This window comes from Gadus macrocephalus, chromosome 7 (genome assembly GCF_031168955.1).
Source record: "Gadus macrocephalus chromosome 7, ASM3116895v1".
Classification (NCBI taxonomy): domain Eukaryota; kingdom Metazoa; phylum Chordata; class Actinopteri; order Gadiformes; family Gadidae; genus Gadus; species Gadus macrocephalus.
The window spans coordinates 23,913,490-23,932,992 of record NC_082388.1 but is presented as its reverse complement, the minus strand read 5'-3'; the positions used below and the strand labels follow the sequence as shown (position 1 = coordinate 23,932,992).

The 19,503-nt window shown below is 43.5% G+C and overlaps 1 protein-coding gene and 2 long non-coding RNA genes across 3 annotated transcripts; all 3 read right to left on the bottom strand.

Moving 5' to 3' along the window:
- Window positions 1-2,481: 2,481 nt before the first annotated feature.
- On the bottom strand, window positions 2,482-3,536 carry LOC132461054 (uncharacterized). Its single transcript, XR_009526499.1, has 3 exons — window positions 3,256-3,536; window positions 2,980-3,122; window positions 2,482-2,609 (listed from the first exon to the last, which is right to left on the bottom strand). It is a non-coding gene; the product is annotated as an uncharacterized LOC132461054 (long non-coding RNA).
- A 1,434-nt stretch (window positions 3,537-4,970) lies between these two features.
- LOC132461021 (uncharacterized) lies at window positions 4,971-7,679 on the bottom strand. The gene is made up of 4 exons (XM_060056067.1): window positions 7,490-7,679; window positions 7,190-7,295; window positions 6,806-6,884; window positions 4,971-6,448 (listed from the first exon to the last, which is right to left on the bottom strand). The coding sequence occupies exons 2-4, from the start codon at window positions 7,279-7,281 to the stop codon at window positions 5,453-5,455; spliced, it is 1,167 nt and encodes a 388-aa protein (XP_059912050.1). The 5' UTR covers window positions 7,282-7,295; window positions 7,490-7,679; the 3' UTR covers window positions 4,971-5,452.
- Window positions 7,680-9,096: 1,417 nt separating this feature from the next.
- LOC132461051 (uncharacterized) lies at window positions 9,097-18,658 on the bottom strand. The gene is made up of 6 exons (XR_009526497.1): window positions 18,545-18,658; window positions 11,361-11,568; window positions 10,570-10,696; window positions 9,811-9,916; window positions 9,439-9,523; window positions 9,097-9,243 (listed from the first exon to the last, which is right to left on the bottom strand). It is a non-coding gene; the product is annotated as an uncharacterized LOC132461051 (long non-coding RNA).
- Window positions 18,659-19,503: the final 845 nt, after the last annotated feature.

The window sequence follows — 19,503 nt, the reverse complement described above, 5'->3', positions numbered from 1 at the left end:
GATTACGTAATGATGACGCGCCCGGTACAAATTTCGCCCCCGGTACAAATTTAGGCCCCGTCCACACGAAGCCGATTTCATGGCAAAACCGCAAAGGTCTTGTACGGTTCGGCCTTCCGTCCACACGAAGCCGGCGAATCCGCTGACCGAAACCGCAAACTTCTGAAACCACCCTCGGAGGTGGTTTCAAATCTATCCGGTTTCGTTTTGGTTTCGTGTGGACGCCTGAAACCGCAAACCATGACATCATCGCCCCACCCCTCGACCTCCTAGCCGCGGAGTCTCAGAAATCACAACAAAAAAGATGATGGCGGACTACAAGCTTGTAATCGTTCTGCAGCATATCATGTCCCTTGTTGGGTTGCTAAGCCATTATTTATTGAGAATCTAGTTCGCCATCGTAGAAGAGCTGTTTGTTTGTGTTGTTAGTGGTTCGGGGGGCAGCCTTTATGCGCATGCTCGCCTCTTCTTCTTCTGGATTTGTGTACCAGAAGCAGCGCCCCTTATGGGCCTGGAATGTTTACTACAGCGTTTCTACAGATCTATCCGGTTTCGCTTGGCTTCGTCTTTACGGAGATACTTCGAAACCGGATAGATCGAAACCGTGATGGTTTCGCCCGTTTCGGCTTCGTGTGGACGGGGCCTTAGTGTGACAGCGCCTTTCCACCGGAGGGTGCGGGTCGGTTTAGTCTGCAAAGTTGCAGCACGGTTCGCGTTTTCCACCGCCAAAAGTAGGCTTGAGCCGTATTGAGGCGTAGGCCTACTCGTCTCGCAGAACTCCTCTGTTGGGATACTGAGCCTGATAGGGTGCCGATGTTACATCGAATTCTGCGACCCACCGAAAATGCGTGGTTTCACATTTCCTGCTTGCATCAATGAAAGAGTTTGAAGTGTAGTCAAGCATAAAATCGAAAAAAAGGTGTGCATTATAACAAAAGCATAAGATCTCCCCCCACTGGGGGGTCTTTCTTTTCTCGATACAAAGGTTAATTCTAAACAGCATTTTACAGAGTAGCCTATAATAGGAAATGCTCAATGGTCAATCAACGTAATTAAACACTGACTGTAGCTGAAGCAACGGTGATGGACAGTACTACACGCCCTATCCATTTTATGGGTTTGTAAAATGCTTATGAAACTAAATCTATTTATAAAGTACATTTCATAACTAGGTGAGGGGCTGGAGGGATATTTAATGTTTTATATATGTTTTTGTTATAATGCACACTACGCTTCAAACTCTCGCATGTTGTTAAAAATGTGCAACAGCGCCCCCTGTGGTCACACTTTTCGTAGGATCGCAGTACTCCAATAGTATCCAGCTGCAGCTATAGGGCTGTAGCCCCGGAGAACAACACCAGAGCCCGTCCACGAAGAGCCTGGGCACTCCCTATACGCCCCATTGTACCGATTTTGGTTGTAGTTCCATGAGACATCCACTGGGGGTGATCGCGGGCGAGTCCAGATTGAATGGGAGTCTATGGGGCTAAACGGCTAATTATGCCTCTTTCACCTGCTTGTCGTTGAAATATCGCAAATTTTATTGTAATTCCGCAAGTTCAATATAGATTATGGTTCAAAAGTCAAATGAGTGAGTACTTATGTCCTTTCGATTTCTTACAGTTTGGGCCGTTGTTGGCCATACACGCTAGCATTCTGCTAATGAATGCTGATTGGTCAGGGACGGACTTGCGACTGATTACGACCAGAGACCCCTCTTGACGGCATCTGAAGCTGAAGAGAAATCAGAAACGTGTTAACTTAATTTTTGCGTAGGCCTACTGTATTTATATTTTCCTGCAGGCCCTTTTATTTTTTAGATAGTATGTATGGTGATGTATGTACCCTAACCCTAACCCTACATGGGCATAAATGGAATTTCTTCCATTTCTTGTGTTCAATGTTCAATGTGTTATATACATGGTAGGTACGGTATGACCACCTTAAATAATACAGTCAATATCCCGCTCAATATCATTTAATCTGTCATTGTCTATTTTTCGAAAATAAAGATAGTTTAAAAAAGAAATGCCTCGTAAATGTGCAATGATAAACTGCACTTACAGTGGAAACGGAATGTCCATCTTTTCGTTTCCCAAGGACAGAAAAAGGTAACGTTCTTACTTGCTCCTGTATGAATGGTCCTAGGCTACCTGAGGCTTCACCTGGTAAGGAAAGTTGCGCTGGAGCCCGGGTAATATCGCACATGGCTTATTCAAGTTGCGCGCTAGACATTCTCTAAAGTGTCGAGACTCAAGCACTTAAATCACCTTAACCGATTGTTCCATACAAATGGTTAGTTAACGATTTAACAACTTCAACATCTGCTATTACAGTCGTTATTTTTTTTGTAGGACTTGGGCTAATGACCTTGCACAGAGGGAAAATCATCTACACCACTTGTCATTGATTTCTATGCATTCACTGATCTTTACAGATGGGTTTGTTTTAATGAATGAAGCGCAGTGAAGCGCAGCCAGATTCATTTCAGTCCTTTATAATTCTTTCTTTCGATACATCATGAAACATCGCTTCCAATACCCGAAAGCGAACACAGCTGTGGAGTTGAGGTACCGAGAGAGACTTGAATCTGTGATTATTTTCTCCACCTGAATAACAGAGGACAAAAGGAGAGATTGTTTCCTACAGTATTTTTAACTGTAGCCAGGAGACAGCACAGCTGAAGTTATACCACAACGTCTATATCTGAAAGCACAAGCCTCAGTCATATCGGTCTCTACGTCGTCGGTCTCTACGTCGTCTGTCTCTACATCATGGTTCTCTACGTCATTGATCTCTACGTCTTGGGCCTATACGTCGTGTGTCTCTACATTTTAGGTCTCTAATCCCTGGCTTTTTAAGTGGTGGCTCAATACTCCTTGGATCTCCACTAAGGTTGTAATTGTACTGGTCTGGAGAGAACAGTACAATTCCCCTTTTGGCCACGCCGGAGAGACATAAATGAAGCTTGAGGCTGACCAGGTCCTGGACATGTCTGGCCTGGCTCCTGAACTCTGGGCTGGTGTCAGAGGTCAGATCATTAGTCAGCTCCCTGTTTAGGATGGAGAAGTAGGCAGTGTACTGCTGCTGCACCCTCGGCTCCAGCACCCACACCCTATAATCTGTCACACACACACACACACACACACACACACACACACACACACACAGGGAATAAACCAATAAACACATCAATTAACCAATGAACTCATCAATACAATAAACAACAAGTGTGTGAGAGATCATGGTTCCCACCCAGGAAGTACCACACAAGGGCCGCGCCTCCTGCCAGGACGACGGCGATGACGAGGGCCAGGAGGACGGCCAGGAGATACTTGCAGGACTCTGACTTCTTCACAACGGTTATCTCGGTCCCGCCGGTCCATGGAGCCGCTCCCTGGAGCTAGTAGGGGTCCAACAACAACCCTGAACACTTACCCACGTTGTGGGGCCTACCTGTATACGTGCTTGCCTGATAAATGGTTAAGCAATAAAGTTCAACCAAGGTGTGTCGTCAAAAGTAATGACGAAGCAAGTTGAAATTTGATATTTTTAATTTAATAATTAATTTGTTGTGATACTAATAAAGCAAAACCTTTAATAGTGGTTCCTCTCGTTGTTTTGCGGGCATCGGTTGGCAAATGCTACATTTAATTGGAGAGCATGATAAACATTTCATCGACGGCCTCGCCTAACCCTTGCTCATTGTGTTAGTTCATTTAATTCTTCAGTTCACCTACTGAAGTGTCATGCATTCACTTCAGGAAAACAGAATTGTACTGTTTTTCTGAATTAATGACATAATTATTTCGGAATTCAGATAATCTTTATCATAAATAACAATTTCTGTTCATTGTTCAAAGTGATAGGTCCAAAGTTTAAAATGTAGTAGGCCTTCTAGCGGTGGGGTTGAGCTTATTCTCCATGAAAACTTATTTCGGAATTTTGAGAAAATAATCTCTTTAATTCGGAGAAACATGGCAAACCAGTGATTCTGCATTGTGCAGTATGCACTAAAGTTGTTGGATCAGGTCGTGGATTGATTGATATTGTTATAGACATTTGGTAGGCCGAATTGACATGACCTTCTACAATAAGCCTATTGATATAGACATATAGACAGACACAAATAGCTCATTATTTGGTTTAATGTACATTCTGTATCATACGGTTCACAAAGAAAAGGTGAAAGCCGTCAAGTTTGTCCGTCGCTGCATTTACCTGTTGATCCACTACCACAGGTGACACCCCAGAGTTCTTGACCCGCAGTTCGGTGGAGCCATGCCGGGGAGCCATTACAAAACGCGCAGTTAATTCTGGGAATAACCATTAGTCTTGCACATTTTAATCCGACAACGTTTCGCAAGGATCACCAACACCTGCCTCCTCCTCGCAAAACGTCGCCGATTCTAGGCTTATGTGTCCAAAGATAAATATCGGTCAAATATTTTCCAAAGATCACCTATATCCAATTCGTGTCATATTAGTGCTGTGTTGATCTCACAATCATTCGCAATTTAAAAAAAACGAAAATAGCAATTGTTACGTATTTTAAGAATCTAAGCAACCCACACATAGACCCAATAAAGCAGGACCAAACATATAAGCCGTAAATACTATACATAGCCACAAGGGGAGCAAGACCTTATTGAAGGCGGCTCCACCACAGAAGGCATCACCTGAAGAAGCCGAAGCCACCACGCCCACTAGGCCACGCCCACTTGACGGTCCCTTACCTGTGCACACTAGTGAAGGGGCCAGAGATTTTCAGCGACACCCGCGGACAGCCACGGGCCTCTGCCCGTGGCCGAAAGTAGCCAGAGTTATTATCTCTCACACGTGTTAGATTCAATTCCCTCCGTATAGCTTCACTTACCATGCCGAAACATGCCGACGACTTTATAATAAATGAAGTGAGTTAAAGCAACCCGGGATTGGACAACTTTCTTCGAGAATACTCAACACAATCTATCGTTAAACGAGACGTCATCTGATCCATCAATCTTCAGGTGAAGCTGCGAGTGCGAAGCTTGCAGGCATGTTTGTGACGTAAAGGGTTGACACCCAGCAACAGCGCTTTAAGGGAACAAAAACTGTTAAAATAGATACCGAATTCACCTCGGACTATATAAAGGGCTGTATTCACCTACGCTATTAGTACTCTATTTAAGGATATGATTGGTCTCTTTGAAACGTTAAACCCTCGTTGATGCTTAACATATGCTATGGAATATAAATAAAGCAGTTATCATAGGTTGTTAGGGGTTTAAGGATGAACGATAAGCCTATGCCACCACTTCAATGTGTAGCCTAACAATGAGTGCGAAAGTTCATAGTGAATAATTAATAATCTGTTTTTAATGCAAAAATATCCCCAAAAAAATAATAACATTGTCAAAAATATTGACATTGCATAGATAATATGATAGGTATTTTTAGTTTTCAGTTGTGTTTACACTGGCATATATCCGCCACTAGAGGGCAGCAATGTGGTTGTACTCGTCATGGAAACGCCATCTTCAGAACTAAATGACAAGGATGAACTCGGTCCTTGCCCTGGGAAAAACGGGGAACTCTCGATGAGTGAACCAGGGAGTCGTAGTTCTGTGCCCGAAAGCGGAGGAAATGTAAATGTTTTGGTGCCAAGAGAGAAATCCACACCCTCCAGGCTCTCCACACTGACTTGCTCCTCCCCCCCACTGCCTACACCTGAGTCAGGGCTCATGGCTCTACCTTCAAGCAACTTCACCTTTTCATAGTCCAAACAAACCTCCGGTGACCCGACCTTTTCATAGTCCAAACAAACCTCCAGTGAACTGACCTTTTCATGATCCAAACAAACCTCCAGTGACCCGACCTTTTCATAGTCCAAACAAACCTCCAGTGATCCCTGACCTATGATATCTCCCCGGACGAATCCTTGACTCAGCAACTTTTCAATCGGCAATTCTTCGCCTTCCTCTTCTTGACTCTCTGAACCTTGAGACCCACCCTCAGCCGTGCTGCCTCCTCCCTCTCCCACCTCTTCGTATCTCTTGCAGAACTTCATGGACCCGGTAGTGCCGATAGGAGCGCCGGGGATCATGTTGAGTAGATTCAGGTCAGATGGAGCCCTTCCTTCTCCGCCCTCCCCCTGATACTCCTCTGTTCCTCCCGTTGCCACCTCACCCACGGCTCCCCCGCCCATGGGTCCATAAGGGGAGTCGGCGCTGCAGGGCTTCAGGTTAGGGTGGGCCTCGACGTGGAGGAGCAGGTGGGGATAGCTTGGGTTGGAGTACCTGGAGGCGGCCTTGAGCTTCTGCGCAAGTGATGCAGACCGGCTGTGTTTGGAGGAGGCCTTGAGGTTCAGTGTTGCAGACTGGCGGCTGGTGACCTCCACTGAGGAGATCAAATCTAGCCCAGTCAGGGTGTGATGGGACTCACTGGGGAAGCCAGGCTTCAGCCAAACCTTGAGGAGGACCAATGGAGAAATGTGTGTTTTAATGTGGTGTGTATCATCATCCAATATTGAGGAATTAACAGTGACGTAGAGGGAATGGGATGCATGTCATTAAGGGGCAGGAAAGGGACGGCGTCTTGCTCATGGACACCCCTAGCCAATACCACTCAGCCACTGCCAGTCTAGTTGCTACATGTTCTCTCTATACACAGTACTTTTGTCAACTTTTGTAAATCCTAAAGTATTTCCCATGCTGATTTGGTGCTTTAATCAGAGGCCTAACTGGCCTAATATTTTGGTTTCATTGCAGAGGTGCTGGAAAAAGTTTCTAGAAGCAGGAACATTTCTAAACATTTTAAAGCTAACCGGAGATTTGCCTTCAGGACCGAGTAAGTGATCCAGGTTTGGCAGAGGAGGACCCCTGATCTTCTTCACCATAAACACCCTGAAACACAAAAGCAACCCTAGTCAAACAACCAACCAACCAATCACATAATCAATTAAAAGTGTGACAAGGCAAGTGTTTTTGAAAAAAGCTCATCTCAGATCCAGAAGTCAGTGTCCGACAATTTTAATGAAGAAATTTTTTTGACAGTTGCCATTCTGCTACAGGCTTCAAAAAGCCTGTCTTTCGTCTGGCTTTTGATATTAATCCAAAGTCAGATTCATGAGACACACAAAAACACACACACAAACACTTTTAGGAAACACTTTACTTGTGTGGACGTCAACACTTGGCTCTCTACGTACCAGGTCTCTCTGTCTGTCTTGCAGACGATGATGGCTAGGGACAGAAACACCACTGCACCTACGACTGCTGTCACCAGAGCTTCCCACTGCATAACAAACTCTCTTTCTGAGGACCAGAGAACACAGGGCAAGGTCAGTTCCCCTACCATCTCTCGTTTGCATACGATTTCCAACAGAGACATTGGGAGAGGATGCTGTGATCTGTGGTGGTATTAGATAGCATGCAGTCACATCTGGTTCCTCCTATAAGTAAACACAACGTACAATCTGGAAGAAGGCCTGTGGCGGCTCTTCATTCACCTGTCGTCGATGATACTTCCGTCCCGACGGCAGAGACCCAGTGCAACACAGGGCTCCAGTCGCTCCACTCTGATTTGTACTCGACCTCGCCAGGACTCAGGCATGCAAACTGGCTCGGGGTGAAAAAGGTGAGAATGATGCGTGAGCTGAGAAAAACACAGACCCACTATAGGGTTCCAGGTTTATACTCCGGGGAGTTTTCTTTTACATTTTTAATTACTTTTTTAATGTATTAGGGTTCGTCACAAGCTAAAAAAAATTACAGGACTGCGCACAATTACGAACAAAGCATTAATTATGTACCTATTGGGGGCAGCCCCAATAGGTACATAACTTATTACAAAATTAAGAAAGAATATTGAGAAGAATAACAAGAGGTGGGAGGACAGGGCAATAGGAGTAGGCTATGCCATTATTTATTTTTCTTCTTGGCCTGGACCAGTGTCTCAAGGGCCCGCTTTCCTCTCGGCTATATCGACTAGTATGTATCAACACAACTGGTGACCCGCTGAAAAATTCTCTTTTGGTGCGTTTCCACCGGAGGGTGCGTTCGGTTCGCAAAGTTGCGGCACGGTTTGCGTTTCCACCGCCAAAAGTGGGCGTGACATGGGGATAAAAACAAGCCGCGAGGTATAATTCTGGACAATGGACGTGTCGCGTAAAACGTTAGCTTGGGCGAACAAGGAGGTGGAGCATGGACCTATTAAAGAAGGCAATACTTTATTAAAGCATGCAATTGTGATGTAGAACAAAATAAAAACAAAACAAAGTGCTTGCATGACATTGAAGCCTACAGCGATCGTTACTTAACTTGTGTGGTGGTGCCTTATCATTTGTTTACCCTCGCAACGCGATTGCACTCTCATTGGCTGAACGATGATAACGTTTTAGATAATATAAGGTCGCGGGGAGACGAAGCTCTGTTCGTTTGTATATTTTATTTACGTGACCATATTTTTGTTATGTTTGTTTTGGGAATCAGTTCTCGTCGTTCACCTTCGGGATGTTTACGTAGCTGCCGCGGCGATCGACATCCGGCCTACCATGAGGGTACTGTTGGCAGTGGAAACGAGGCATTAAAGGCTCCGCTGGGCTCACGCTTGGCCGTTTCAGATGGTAGGCGACTTTCCGCTCGCGCTGTCGGCTGGCCGCGCGGCTTCACGAGCGCGCGCATGCGTTCGACGAGCACGGAAGCGACAGTTCCACGGGAGTGCGCCCACTTGTCGTGCCGCCTGACATAATGCTGCGCCTTCTCTCTGTCCGCTCGCCTCTCCATTGAGAATGCATTAGCAGGCGCTACAAGGACTCCATGGCTGGTAAATTTTGTCTTCAAAACGGCGAATTTCGCCGAAAGGTGACTAGTTTGCATGCCTGATTTGGACGGACTCGGCTGCGCGCCTGGTACTGCCCTCCCTTCTCCAGCCCGGTTAACTCCATCTGGCACGACAGGGGATCGCACTCCATGGTTTCCATCGTTATGTTCTGAGCCTAATAAAAAAACGACAAGAAGAGTTTCATAATGCACGTGATGGACCTATTGAGGAAGTGTTGCAATGAGTTGTATTGCGTTCTGTTGCTTTGAGTTGAGGTAAATTGTGTACCAAACACACACACACCTACCCCCCATGGTTGACCCACTTTTATCCACTGCAGTTGGATGTCACGACACTCAATGAATTGTAATCTAGGGACCTCAGAGAATAAGGAGACGACGGTCAGGTTGACCTCAGGCGTGCTGGGTGTCTTCAGCTTTACTACACACACACACACACACACACACACACACACACACACACACACACACACACACACACACACACACACACACACACACACACACACACACACACACACACACCAAACAAGAAAAAGGCGTTTTCAGTGTTAAAGTTGGCCCTGGGCTATGAGCAGTAAAGGGAATAAAGGGTTAGGTAATGCTTAGTACTTACTGTTGTCTGCTGGCCTGTAGATGATGGTGGTGTTCACAGACTCACAGTTCAGAAAAATGTTCCACTCCTGAGTGTGTCTAAACCCCTGAGGGGAAAAAAGTCAACAAGGAGAACACTTATTCTTGAGCCCTTGAGGGTTAGAGTTTTGCATAGGGTCAGGGTTTGCATATTAGGGTTACCTGGCCTACCAAGTTAGGGGTAATTGGCTGATTATGGTTCGGATACCTTGGTTAGGGGATGGGGGGGTTAGTGTTACCTTGATGTGTAGGGTTAGGGGAAGAGGGTTAGAGTTAACTTGAGGGGTAGGGGTAGGGGGAAGGGGGTTAGTGTTACCTTGAAGGGTAGGTTGGGGGAAAAGAGAGTTAGGGTTACCTGGCTCATAGGTGGTGGTAAGACCAGGCTGCATGCTCGTAAGGCTGGGTGAGCAGGGTCCCGGGGCCTCATATCACATTCTGATTTATAGCGAGTTGATCCACCACTGTAATGAAAGCAGTATTAGTGTCAGAGTTTCATTATAGTAATTTCTGTTGTTCTATTCTAATCCTGCTCTTTTTGTTTTTTGCTATGGCCTATGTTATTCTAGCTCTGTCAGTTCAAGTGCTGTTTGTTTCTATGATATTCTAGTTCTAGGTTCTGTTCTTTTCTATGCCATACTATTCTACTCAATGTTATTCTAGTGTGGTCTGTTTTGTTTGTACATAGTGGCTATTACACTGAAGTAGCAATTCACTATTGTCGGTCAGATTTATTCTACATACTGTACCTTGGACTTGTAAAACCTAATGTATACGGGCCGTACATTAACGGCATGAGCTGATGTGAAAAAGACACAATCACTGCCCTGGCGCATCGATTACACAGTGATTTGTTATGTGTCACGCACTTCTGAAGTTTTGAAGGTCCGCAAGCATAGAGTTGCAGTCCATAGCCAAGTCCCGATATAAATGCCATGATTGTGTGTGACTGCCTGTCACTTCGCAAACAGTGCATCGCAACTATAAATTACGCTCAACTCTCCGTCCCGATGGGAGAGACTCAGAACACTGCAGGTTTTTTACACCTTCATACGGTTAAACAACATATCATCATAATGGTGGAAACTAATGATGCAGAGGGGACTTGTGTGAATACCTGGGGCTTATCTTTTCGGTTTTGAGCTTGCATGAGGTGGCAGCCGTGATGGGAGGAAACTGGGCCCATAAAGAGCTGTTCCAATCACAGGAGATGGTGGTGTTGAAGTCACACAGACATTTGAGACCTGGGGGATGGAGACAGAAAGGTGATTTTACAGCTTTCCCGGGACGCTGGGGCTGTTTTGATTAAACGCTTATCCAGAGATGCACCGAACCTGAGCTGAATCCAGAACCTGAAGATGGTTGGGATTATGCCGTGAGTTCTGTTTAGTTACAGATATATTCTACGAGAAAATGTTTGCGAGCAGTAGCCTACGATTGACCTTTCATAAGAGGATTTCTAGTGTGGCCGGCCGGTCTACAAGGTGTTGATTTTAATCCCTTACAGACCCTTTGTCTAACAATATGGTTTTCCTGTTTCAAATATTCGGTCTACAAGATGTTGATTTTAATCCCTTACAGGCACTTTGTCTGTGAATATTGTTGTCCTGTTTTAAAGGACAACATGCATGCATATTTTGTGGTTCATAAATAGCCCCTCTTAAAACCATTGTCTTTAAGCACTTGTCTAACTATGTATTTAACCTTCTAGTTAGAATGGATCATTAATAACTGTATTATGATCAAAGACTTATCGGGGGAGGATGATAAAAATGCACAGTATCGTAGTTTCTTTCAAAAAACAGAACCTACAACCCAAAAACAGTGTCTGTTCATATCCCCATCGCAGTCCCTCAACAGAAACGAAGGGGCCGTGTTTACTCGTTGAGCGCAGGATGAATCACTCACCGGGAAGGTGGGTGGCCAGAGACAGTGACGAGGCCAGGAGCAGCAGCAGTTGAAGAGAGCAACGGGAGGCGTCCACTCGCCACCCCCGTTTCCCCATGTCTCTGGCCCTCTGGGAGTCTTCACCAAGGTAGGTCCTCAGTGGCCCAAGCAGAAGGCTGCGTTGCTCGGTAGCACTGCCGTTCAAATACCTCTGCTGCTCCTCCTCATCCTAGACGACGGAGAACAAAGAGATACCCGTTAGAGGAGCAGTGTCTGCTGTTTTCATCACCACAACCGCCTTCCTGTTATTTTCAGTATCGCCACGCCTCACGCGTATGCTAACACGCAGCCAGGGAGCGCCCCCGCCACAGGTGAACTAAAAAGCAGAATTGTGACCCTTTGGGTCATGAAATCATGTGTCTGTAATGTTGCCGTCGCACCACAGACCTATTTTTTTTTGTTCTTGTCTTGTTCTGACCGCAACGTCCTTTCACACTCGTCTTTTAAAATTATTACCTGCAAAGCTTTCTGATATCACATGTTATGCCTTATTTTGTAACACTAGACCTTCGCATCTTTTTCTGTTCTCATTTACACTGCTGTTGTCTATGTCTGAAGCATGTAGGTGACTTACGGTCCTTTGCCTTGTCATGCCAAGTGTAATGTAGATGGACCATACAGTATTGCATGTATGATTATGAATCATTTTGCCTCTTGACAAATGTACAAATTCTAAAACCACTTGCTGCTCTGTGTCAATTACATATATATATATATATATATATATATATATATATATATATATATAGATATATATATATATATTTACATACATATATATAAAAATATATATATATGTTATGCATAGCATAAAAACACCCATCGCTTTAGATTGTCATTAACTTTCCTTCTCGGTCAGATTGGTCATGATGTGTACCTTAGAAACAATGTCTTGGGATTGTCTAGTGGCTACGGTGTATGAGTCCCAGCCGAAACGAACTGGGACCGATCTACGATGTCTTGAGTTTACTGTGTATGCATCCGAGAGCAAGATGCCCTTACTCTGACCTGCTCCTTGATGACCTGCATCTGAAATACATATACTTTATCTGAACTCAGTGTAAGTCGCTTTCAATAAAAAACATTTAGGAATTAGTTGAACACTTGTTGCTGATTTTAGTTTATTAACTTGCCGCGCAAACCACATACACACACACACACGCTCAGACACACACACACACACACACATCCTGTTTTCTGAGTAGTGAAAGTAGTTCCCATTGCAATGTGGTTAGGTTTCTTTTGCTACAATGTGTGTGTGTGTGTGTGTGTGTGTGTGTGTGTGTGTGTGTGTGTGTGTGTGTGTGTGTGTGTGTGTCTGTGTATGCGCCTGTGTGTGTGTGTGTGTGTGTGTGTGTGTGTGTGTGTGTGTGTGTGTGTGTGTGTGTGTGTGTGTGTGTGTGTGTGTGTGTGTGTGTGTGTGTGTGTGTGTGGTGGAGGGGGGAGGGGGAGTCAGTTGGATTCTGTTGGTCACCTGTTTGAAAGAGGACAGTGGAAATTAATTTTTCCTTCAAAACAGGACATGATCATAACAGCTGCACAAAGTGGCAAAAGCAACGATAGCACTCTGAATATAAGAAAGTATATAAAGAAAGATGGGTCACTGAATGCAGAGACATGTCATTAAGTAGCAGGTAGGGGTTAGACAGTGAATACGGAGACAGGTCATTAAGTAGCAGGTAGTTGTTAGACAGTGATACAGAGACAGATCAAAGCACCCTGTCCAAGTACACCCAATATATCACTGAAATGGCCCTGTGGTTCAAAGAAAGCTCACTGCAGTTGAACATCAGCAAAACCAAAGAACTGTGTTGCCATAGGAGGAGGGCATCTAACACCCCACATCCACTTTCCTCACCTTTGACCCTGGAAGGACAAGTGGTTGAACAGGTGGTGAAGTTCAAATACCTTGGCACAGAGATCGACCAACGTCTGTCCTTTAGCCAGCATGCAGATGGGGTTTACAAGAAGGGACAACAACGTATGTATCTCCTGAGGAAACTAGACACCTTCAATGTCAGTAAAGACATTTTGTCAACTGCCTACCAATCTCTGGTGGAATCCATCATCACTTGCAACATTACATCCTGGTACGGCTTCCTCACAACCGCAAGCAAAAGCAGACTTAATAGATTAACTAAGCAAGCAAGCAAGCTAATAGGAATACACCAGAAAGCGCTGGAGGATCTGTATATCCAGTCAGTGGGAAGGAAGACCAACTCCATCCTCTTAGATCCCTCCCACCCACTCCATCCTTGTTTTGATCTACTTCCTTCTGGCAGAAGATTCAGAATGCCTTTGGCCAGGAAAGCTATCTACAAAAAAGCATTCATCCCCATAGCTATACACACACAGAACACTCAATCCTCAAAGAACTCACACAAATAACACACACACACACACACACACACACACACACACACACACACACACACACACACACACACACACACACACACACACACACACACACACACACACACACACACACACACACACACACACACACACACACCTCCAAGCCTTCAGTCAAAAGACAATTTTCTAGTATGGCAACATACTAGACAATAAAGCTTTTTGAATCTTGAATCTTACTTAGTAGCAGTTAAAGGCATATTGTACGATTTTCAGTGATATGCACTTTTTAATATGTTGTTGAAATTGGTTTATACATCCTGACAGAAATAAATAACTTATGGGCAATGAAAAAGAAGAGAAAAAAAAATCGAATTCTGTATCTGCTATAAACCTGTTAAAATGCTTACCAATCTGAGACATTGTACCCGAATCTAAAGAACCAATCACAAGCCTGCGTGTTCTCTCCCCTCTGTGTACGAGCCTGAGCCGGCCTGAGCGCGTTCACGCAGGGCAAAGAAAGCGTTGTTATCATAGTAGTTCATGACAGTGGACTAGACCTAGTGAGCCTACAACGTTAACACGATGGAAGAAAAAAAACAGAAGTTACCACTGCCACCGTTACTTGCCCCGGTTCATCCTTTTAAAAAGGCAAGAAAAGGAAAGACAGAAAATGAAAAGGCAGCAACAAAAAAAAAGTTGGAGAATGCTCGAGGAAAAACGAGAATAAATATTGGATTCGCTTTTCAGCGATGGCGACAGCTGAGGGAGTTGAATGGCCTGAAAAGTGACGCAATGGTTGCCGTTGAAGTAAGCCGTAAGCAGCATTAGCGCTCGTGCACGGCTCTGTGTCGAGGGGTTGGGGCAGGGAGTCCTGAAGGGTGGGGGAGGAGTTAAACGGAACTCCGAAGGGAAGCTAATTTCAAATCATGCTAGCTCTCGCACATCGTACAGTATAGCTTTAAGGGTTAGAGAGTGAATACAGAGGCAGGTTACAAGTAGCAGTTATGGGTTAGAGAGTGAATAGAGAGACAGGTTATTTAGTAGCAGGTTAGACAGTGAATACAGAGTTATGGAATGATTAGACGCGAGTACGGAGACAGATCATTAAGGAGCAGGTGGGGTTAGACAGTGAGACGGGTCATTAAGGAGCAGGAAGAGATTATAAAGTTAATACAGAGATATCTCATTAAGGACTATGAGCAGGTAGGGGTTAGAAGAAAGTGTGTTTTTACGAATATTAACAAAGGTCAAGCCAGAATGTTTTTAGAACTTATCGTTTGAATATGTCTTTGCGTCGTGTAGCGCTCTGTAATATATATGTCTAATTGTATGTAAGTGTCTGACCATGTTCTTTCAATAACCAAGTCGCCAGAGAAACACGTTAGTATTTGTACGTTTCTGAAACCATATATATTAACGTTTCTGAAGCAAAAATATTTTTATCTCAACATTTACAGAGGTTTATATCGGCGAGGTGCGTTGTAACTGTTCGTGTCGTTTTTGGTCAGTTTAAGGTGTTCTGAGGGAATATAATGCGAGCAGACTGCTTTCTGCTTAGGAAATAACCTAAATTAGATATTTAGACAGCCTAGTGTTCCACGTAGGCTATTTCAAACAGGGTGCACAGTTGTATGTGGTAACATTTAATGTTCTGTGAAATGCAATAATTGTATAGCCTACAGGAACAATGTACAAAAGTTCATGGATCTTGTGATAGGATAGGGAAGCTGTGATGAGGTAGCCTATAGGATTATAATTATATTTACATTTACATTTAGCAGACACTTTCATCCAAAGCGACTTACAATAATTATATATTTGTAAGAATGTAAGCATTAATAAAGAATTAAGCAATCACACTTCATGTTGCTTACGAGTTCAATCAAGGTGGAAGTAAAAATGTTTGTCAGGGGGAGTTCCAGCATGACGCAGAGTCACAGTTCTCGGTAGAGTCACAGTTCTCGGTAGAGTCACAGTTCTCGGTAGAGTCACGTCCCGTCAACATTCAGTCTACGTAATGGGAAAAAAGTGCGTTTCCAACCACAAATATGCGTGAGCCTACGACGAAATTTTTCCACATTTAAATTGTGTGTTAATTGTGTTAAAATCTCAATGTGACAAAGATTGACATACAGACTGCGACTGTTGGGAACACTTTTCAAACATAGTTGACGTCCTGAAAGACCATAATCTACCAAATAGTTAAACTTTATGGAGTCAGTTTCCTGCCATAATTCAAACCTGAAAAAAAAAGTTTCAAAGGCTTGCAAGTCTGGGTTTGAAAACTCAACACCTTGTAAAAAAGGTTTTGCAACACTGAAAAAAGAGATTATAACCTGAAAAAAAATAAAACTAAAATTCAAACATCTGTAAACATGATTTTGTGTTCTATTTTATCTTCTTCATCATTTTCAGCAACACATTTTCAAAGTTCAAACAATTTCACCAGCGCATTTGCAGAGTTTCAAATCTGGCACTGTTCTAACGGTGTATTTCATTGTTGCCCGGTTTTGAAACCTTGTAAATGGGATTCTGCAAACAGTTGTTCATACATTGAGAAATACGTTTTGAAAGGTTGAATATTTAGTTTTAAAAACTTGTAAAGGTGTACGTTTACGACATTGCAACGTATTTTTTCAGAACTGACTTTTCAGCACTGACTTTTCAGAGATTTGAGCGCAAGCTTTGAGTCACGTGAATATTGGCAGTGTTCTGACGCCACTCGTTTTGAAACTCCTGACAGTCGAATCTGAAAACGTTCCTGGGGGCGGGACCATTTAGCTCTAAACCTATTGGTTGCTCTCGGCTGACGTACATTCCAATCACATGTGCCGTTCACCGGGCTGTTTGTGATTGACAGTGCTCTGCCGATGACACGAATAACAACGGGTTGATTTCGCGGTTGATTTTGATTTCCATTTTCTGGAACCAGAGTCTCATCTCCATAGGACGCGACTAGCAAGGACGCGTCCTAGCAAGGCTGCAGCCTTCACTTTGGGAAACAGCCATGGTTCCAGAAAATGGAAATCAAAATCAACCGCGAAAGTCGCTTGTTATTTGTGTCATCGGCAGAGCACTGTCAATCACGCACAGCCCGGTGAACGGCACATGTGATTGGAATGTACGTCAGCCGAGAGCAACCAATAGGTTTAGAGCTAAATGGTCCGGCCCCCAGGAACGTTTTCAGATTCGACTGTCAGGAGTTTCAAAACGAGTGGCGTCAGAACACTGCCAATATTCACGTGACTCAAAGCTTGCGCCTGTGTGGTCAAATCTCTGAAAAGTCGGTGCTGAAAAGTCAGTTCTGAAAAAATACGTTGTAATGTCGTTAACGTACACCTTTACAAGTTTTTAAAACTAAATATTCAACCTTTCAAAACGTATTTCTCAATGTATGAACACCTGTTTGCATAATCCCATTTACAAGGTTTCAAAACCGGGCAACAATGAAATACACTGTTAGAACAGTGCCAGATTTGAAACTCTGCAAATGCGCTGGTGAAATTGTTTGAACTTTGAAAATGTGTTGGTGAAAATGATGAAGATAAAATAGAACACAAAATCATGTTTACAGATGTTTGAATTTTAGTTTTAGTTTTTTTCAGGTTATAATCGCTTTTTTCAGTGTTGCAAAACCTTTATTACAAGGTGTTGAGTTTTCAAACCCAGACTTACAAGCCTTTGAAACTTTTTTTTTCAGGTTTGAATTATGGCAGGAAACTGACTCCATAAAACTTCACTATTCACTAATCAAATAGCACACATGCATTAAGATATTGACTTTTTACTGTTCTTAGAAGAAAACAAATTCCAAATGACTGAATTAAAGCTATACTGTACGATGTGAGAGAGCTAGCATGATTTGAAATTAGCTTATCTTCGGAGTGCCGTTTAACTCCTCCCCCACCCTTCAGGACTCCCTGCCCCAACCCCTCGACACAGAGCCGTGCACGAGCGCTAATGCTGCTTACGGCTTACTTCAACGGCAACCATTGCGTCACTTTTCAGGCCATTCAACTCCCTCAGCTGTCGCCATCGCTGAAAAGCGAATCCAATATTTATTCTTGTTTTTCCTCGAGCATTCTCCAACTTTTTTTTTGTTGCTGCCTTTTCATTTTCTGTCTTTCTTTTTCTTGCCTTTTTAAAAGGATGAACCGGGGCAAGTAACGGTGGCAGTGGTAACTTCTGTTTTTTTTCTTCCATCGTGTTAACGTTGTAGGCTCACTAGGTCTAGTCCACTGTCATGAACTACTATGACAACAACGCTTTCTTTGCCCTCCGTGAACGCGCTCAGGCCGGCTCAGGCTCGTACACAGAGGGGAGAGAACGCGCAGGCTTGTGATTGGTTCTTTAGATTCGGGTACAATGTCTCCGATTGGTAAGCATTTTAACAGGTTTATAGCAGATACAGAATTCGTTTTTTTTCCGCTTCTTTTTCATTGCCCATAAGTTATTTATTGCTGTCAGGATGTAAAAAACAATTTCAACAACATATTAAAAAGTGCATATCACTGAAAATCGTACAATATGCCTTTAATGAATAATATAGCCTACTGAATGACATCAAAATCCACTCTGAAAAATCTGTTTCAAATCAGTTATACAGATGTTTATTAGATCCTCGATCTTCAAATCATCTCATCATCGATATTCATACTTCATACGTCATCAATGGAATAACACATCCAACCTATATCACCATCCTCGTCGAATACTCAATAATCATGTGATTGGAGACAGAAAATAACAATTATCAAAGTACAGTCAATTAAGTGAGTAAAACTGACCGGTGGAGGTTTCCATGTCGGGTTGTTTTATATGATCTGCTGTTCAGAATGTCGCTGTTTCTGTGAAAAACATGGAGGCGGGGGATTCGGAGAAAATGCAGATGAGCCAAAAAGGTCTTTTACTTATCGTTTCCTCATTTCGTAGCCTCTTCCCCCAGAAATATCACGTTGTCTAAAGGTCTTTGTTTTGGGATTGATCCTATAGGCTAGTTTAGAGTGCAACGCGTTTTCAAAATAGTTGAGAACGTAGGCTTATGTGTGTTTGTGTCTAATAGTAGGCCTACATAAATAATTGTTAATTGATAAATTACAGTACATTACCACCTTGTGGTTATGCCTGGGATCGATTCAGAATATCTGAGATCGTTGCGTGTCCCCTTGAATCTTTTGATCAATGGTCAGGTACGACCACACGAAACGCGTAACGCGTAACACACAGTCACACAGTGTCACACACACACACACACACACACACACACACACACACACACACACACACACACACACACACACACACACACACACACACACACACACACACACACACACACACACACACACACACACACACACACACACTTACTTATATTGACTTTAGACTTAAGTTAATTTCATGGTGAACACTACTTCACCATGAAATTAATGGTGAATGATGGTCAGGTACGACCACACGAAACGCGTAACGCGCATGACGGACACCAGGAACACGCATCATGTCTCTCATTGACTTTAGACTTAAGTTAATTTCATGGTGAACACACTACTGTGTTGTGTGCTGGTCACTATTTATTTATTTATTTATTTATTATTCAGATGAATGAGCTCGTAATCGTTATAAGACAAGATAGCCTTTATTGTGATTGTACAGTCATCTATATAACGAAATTGGGAGGTATATGGGTGTCTGTTTATGTTTTATGAGTGTTAAGTGTCCTGATTGCCCAAGGAAAAAAGCTGTT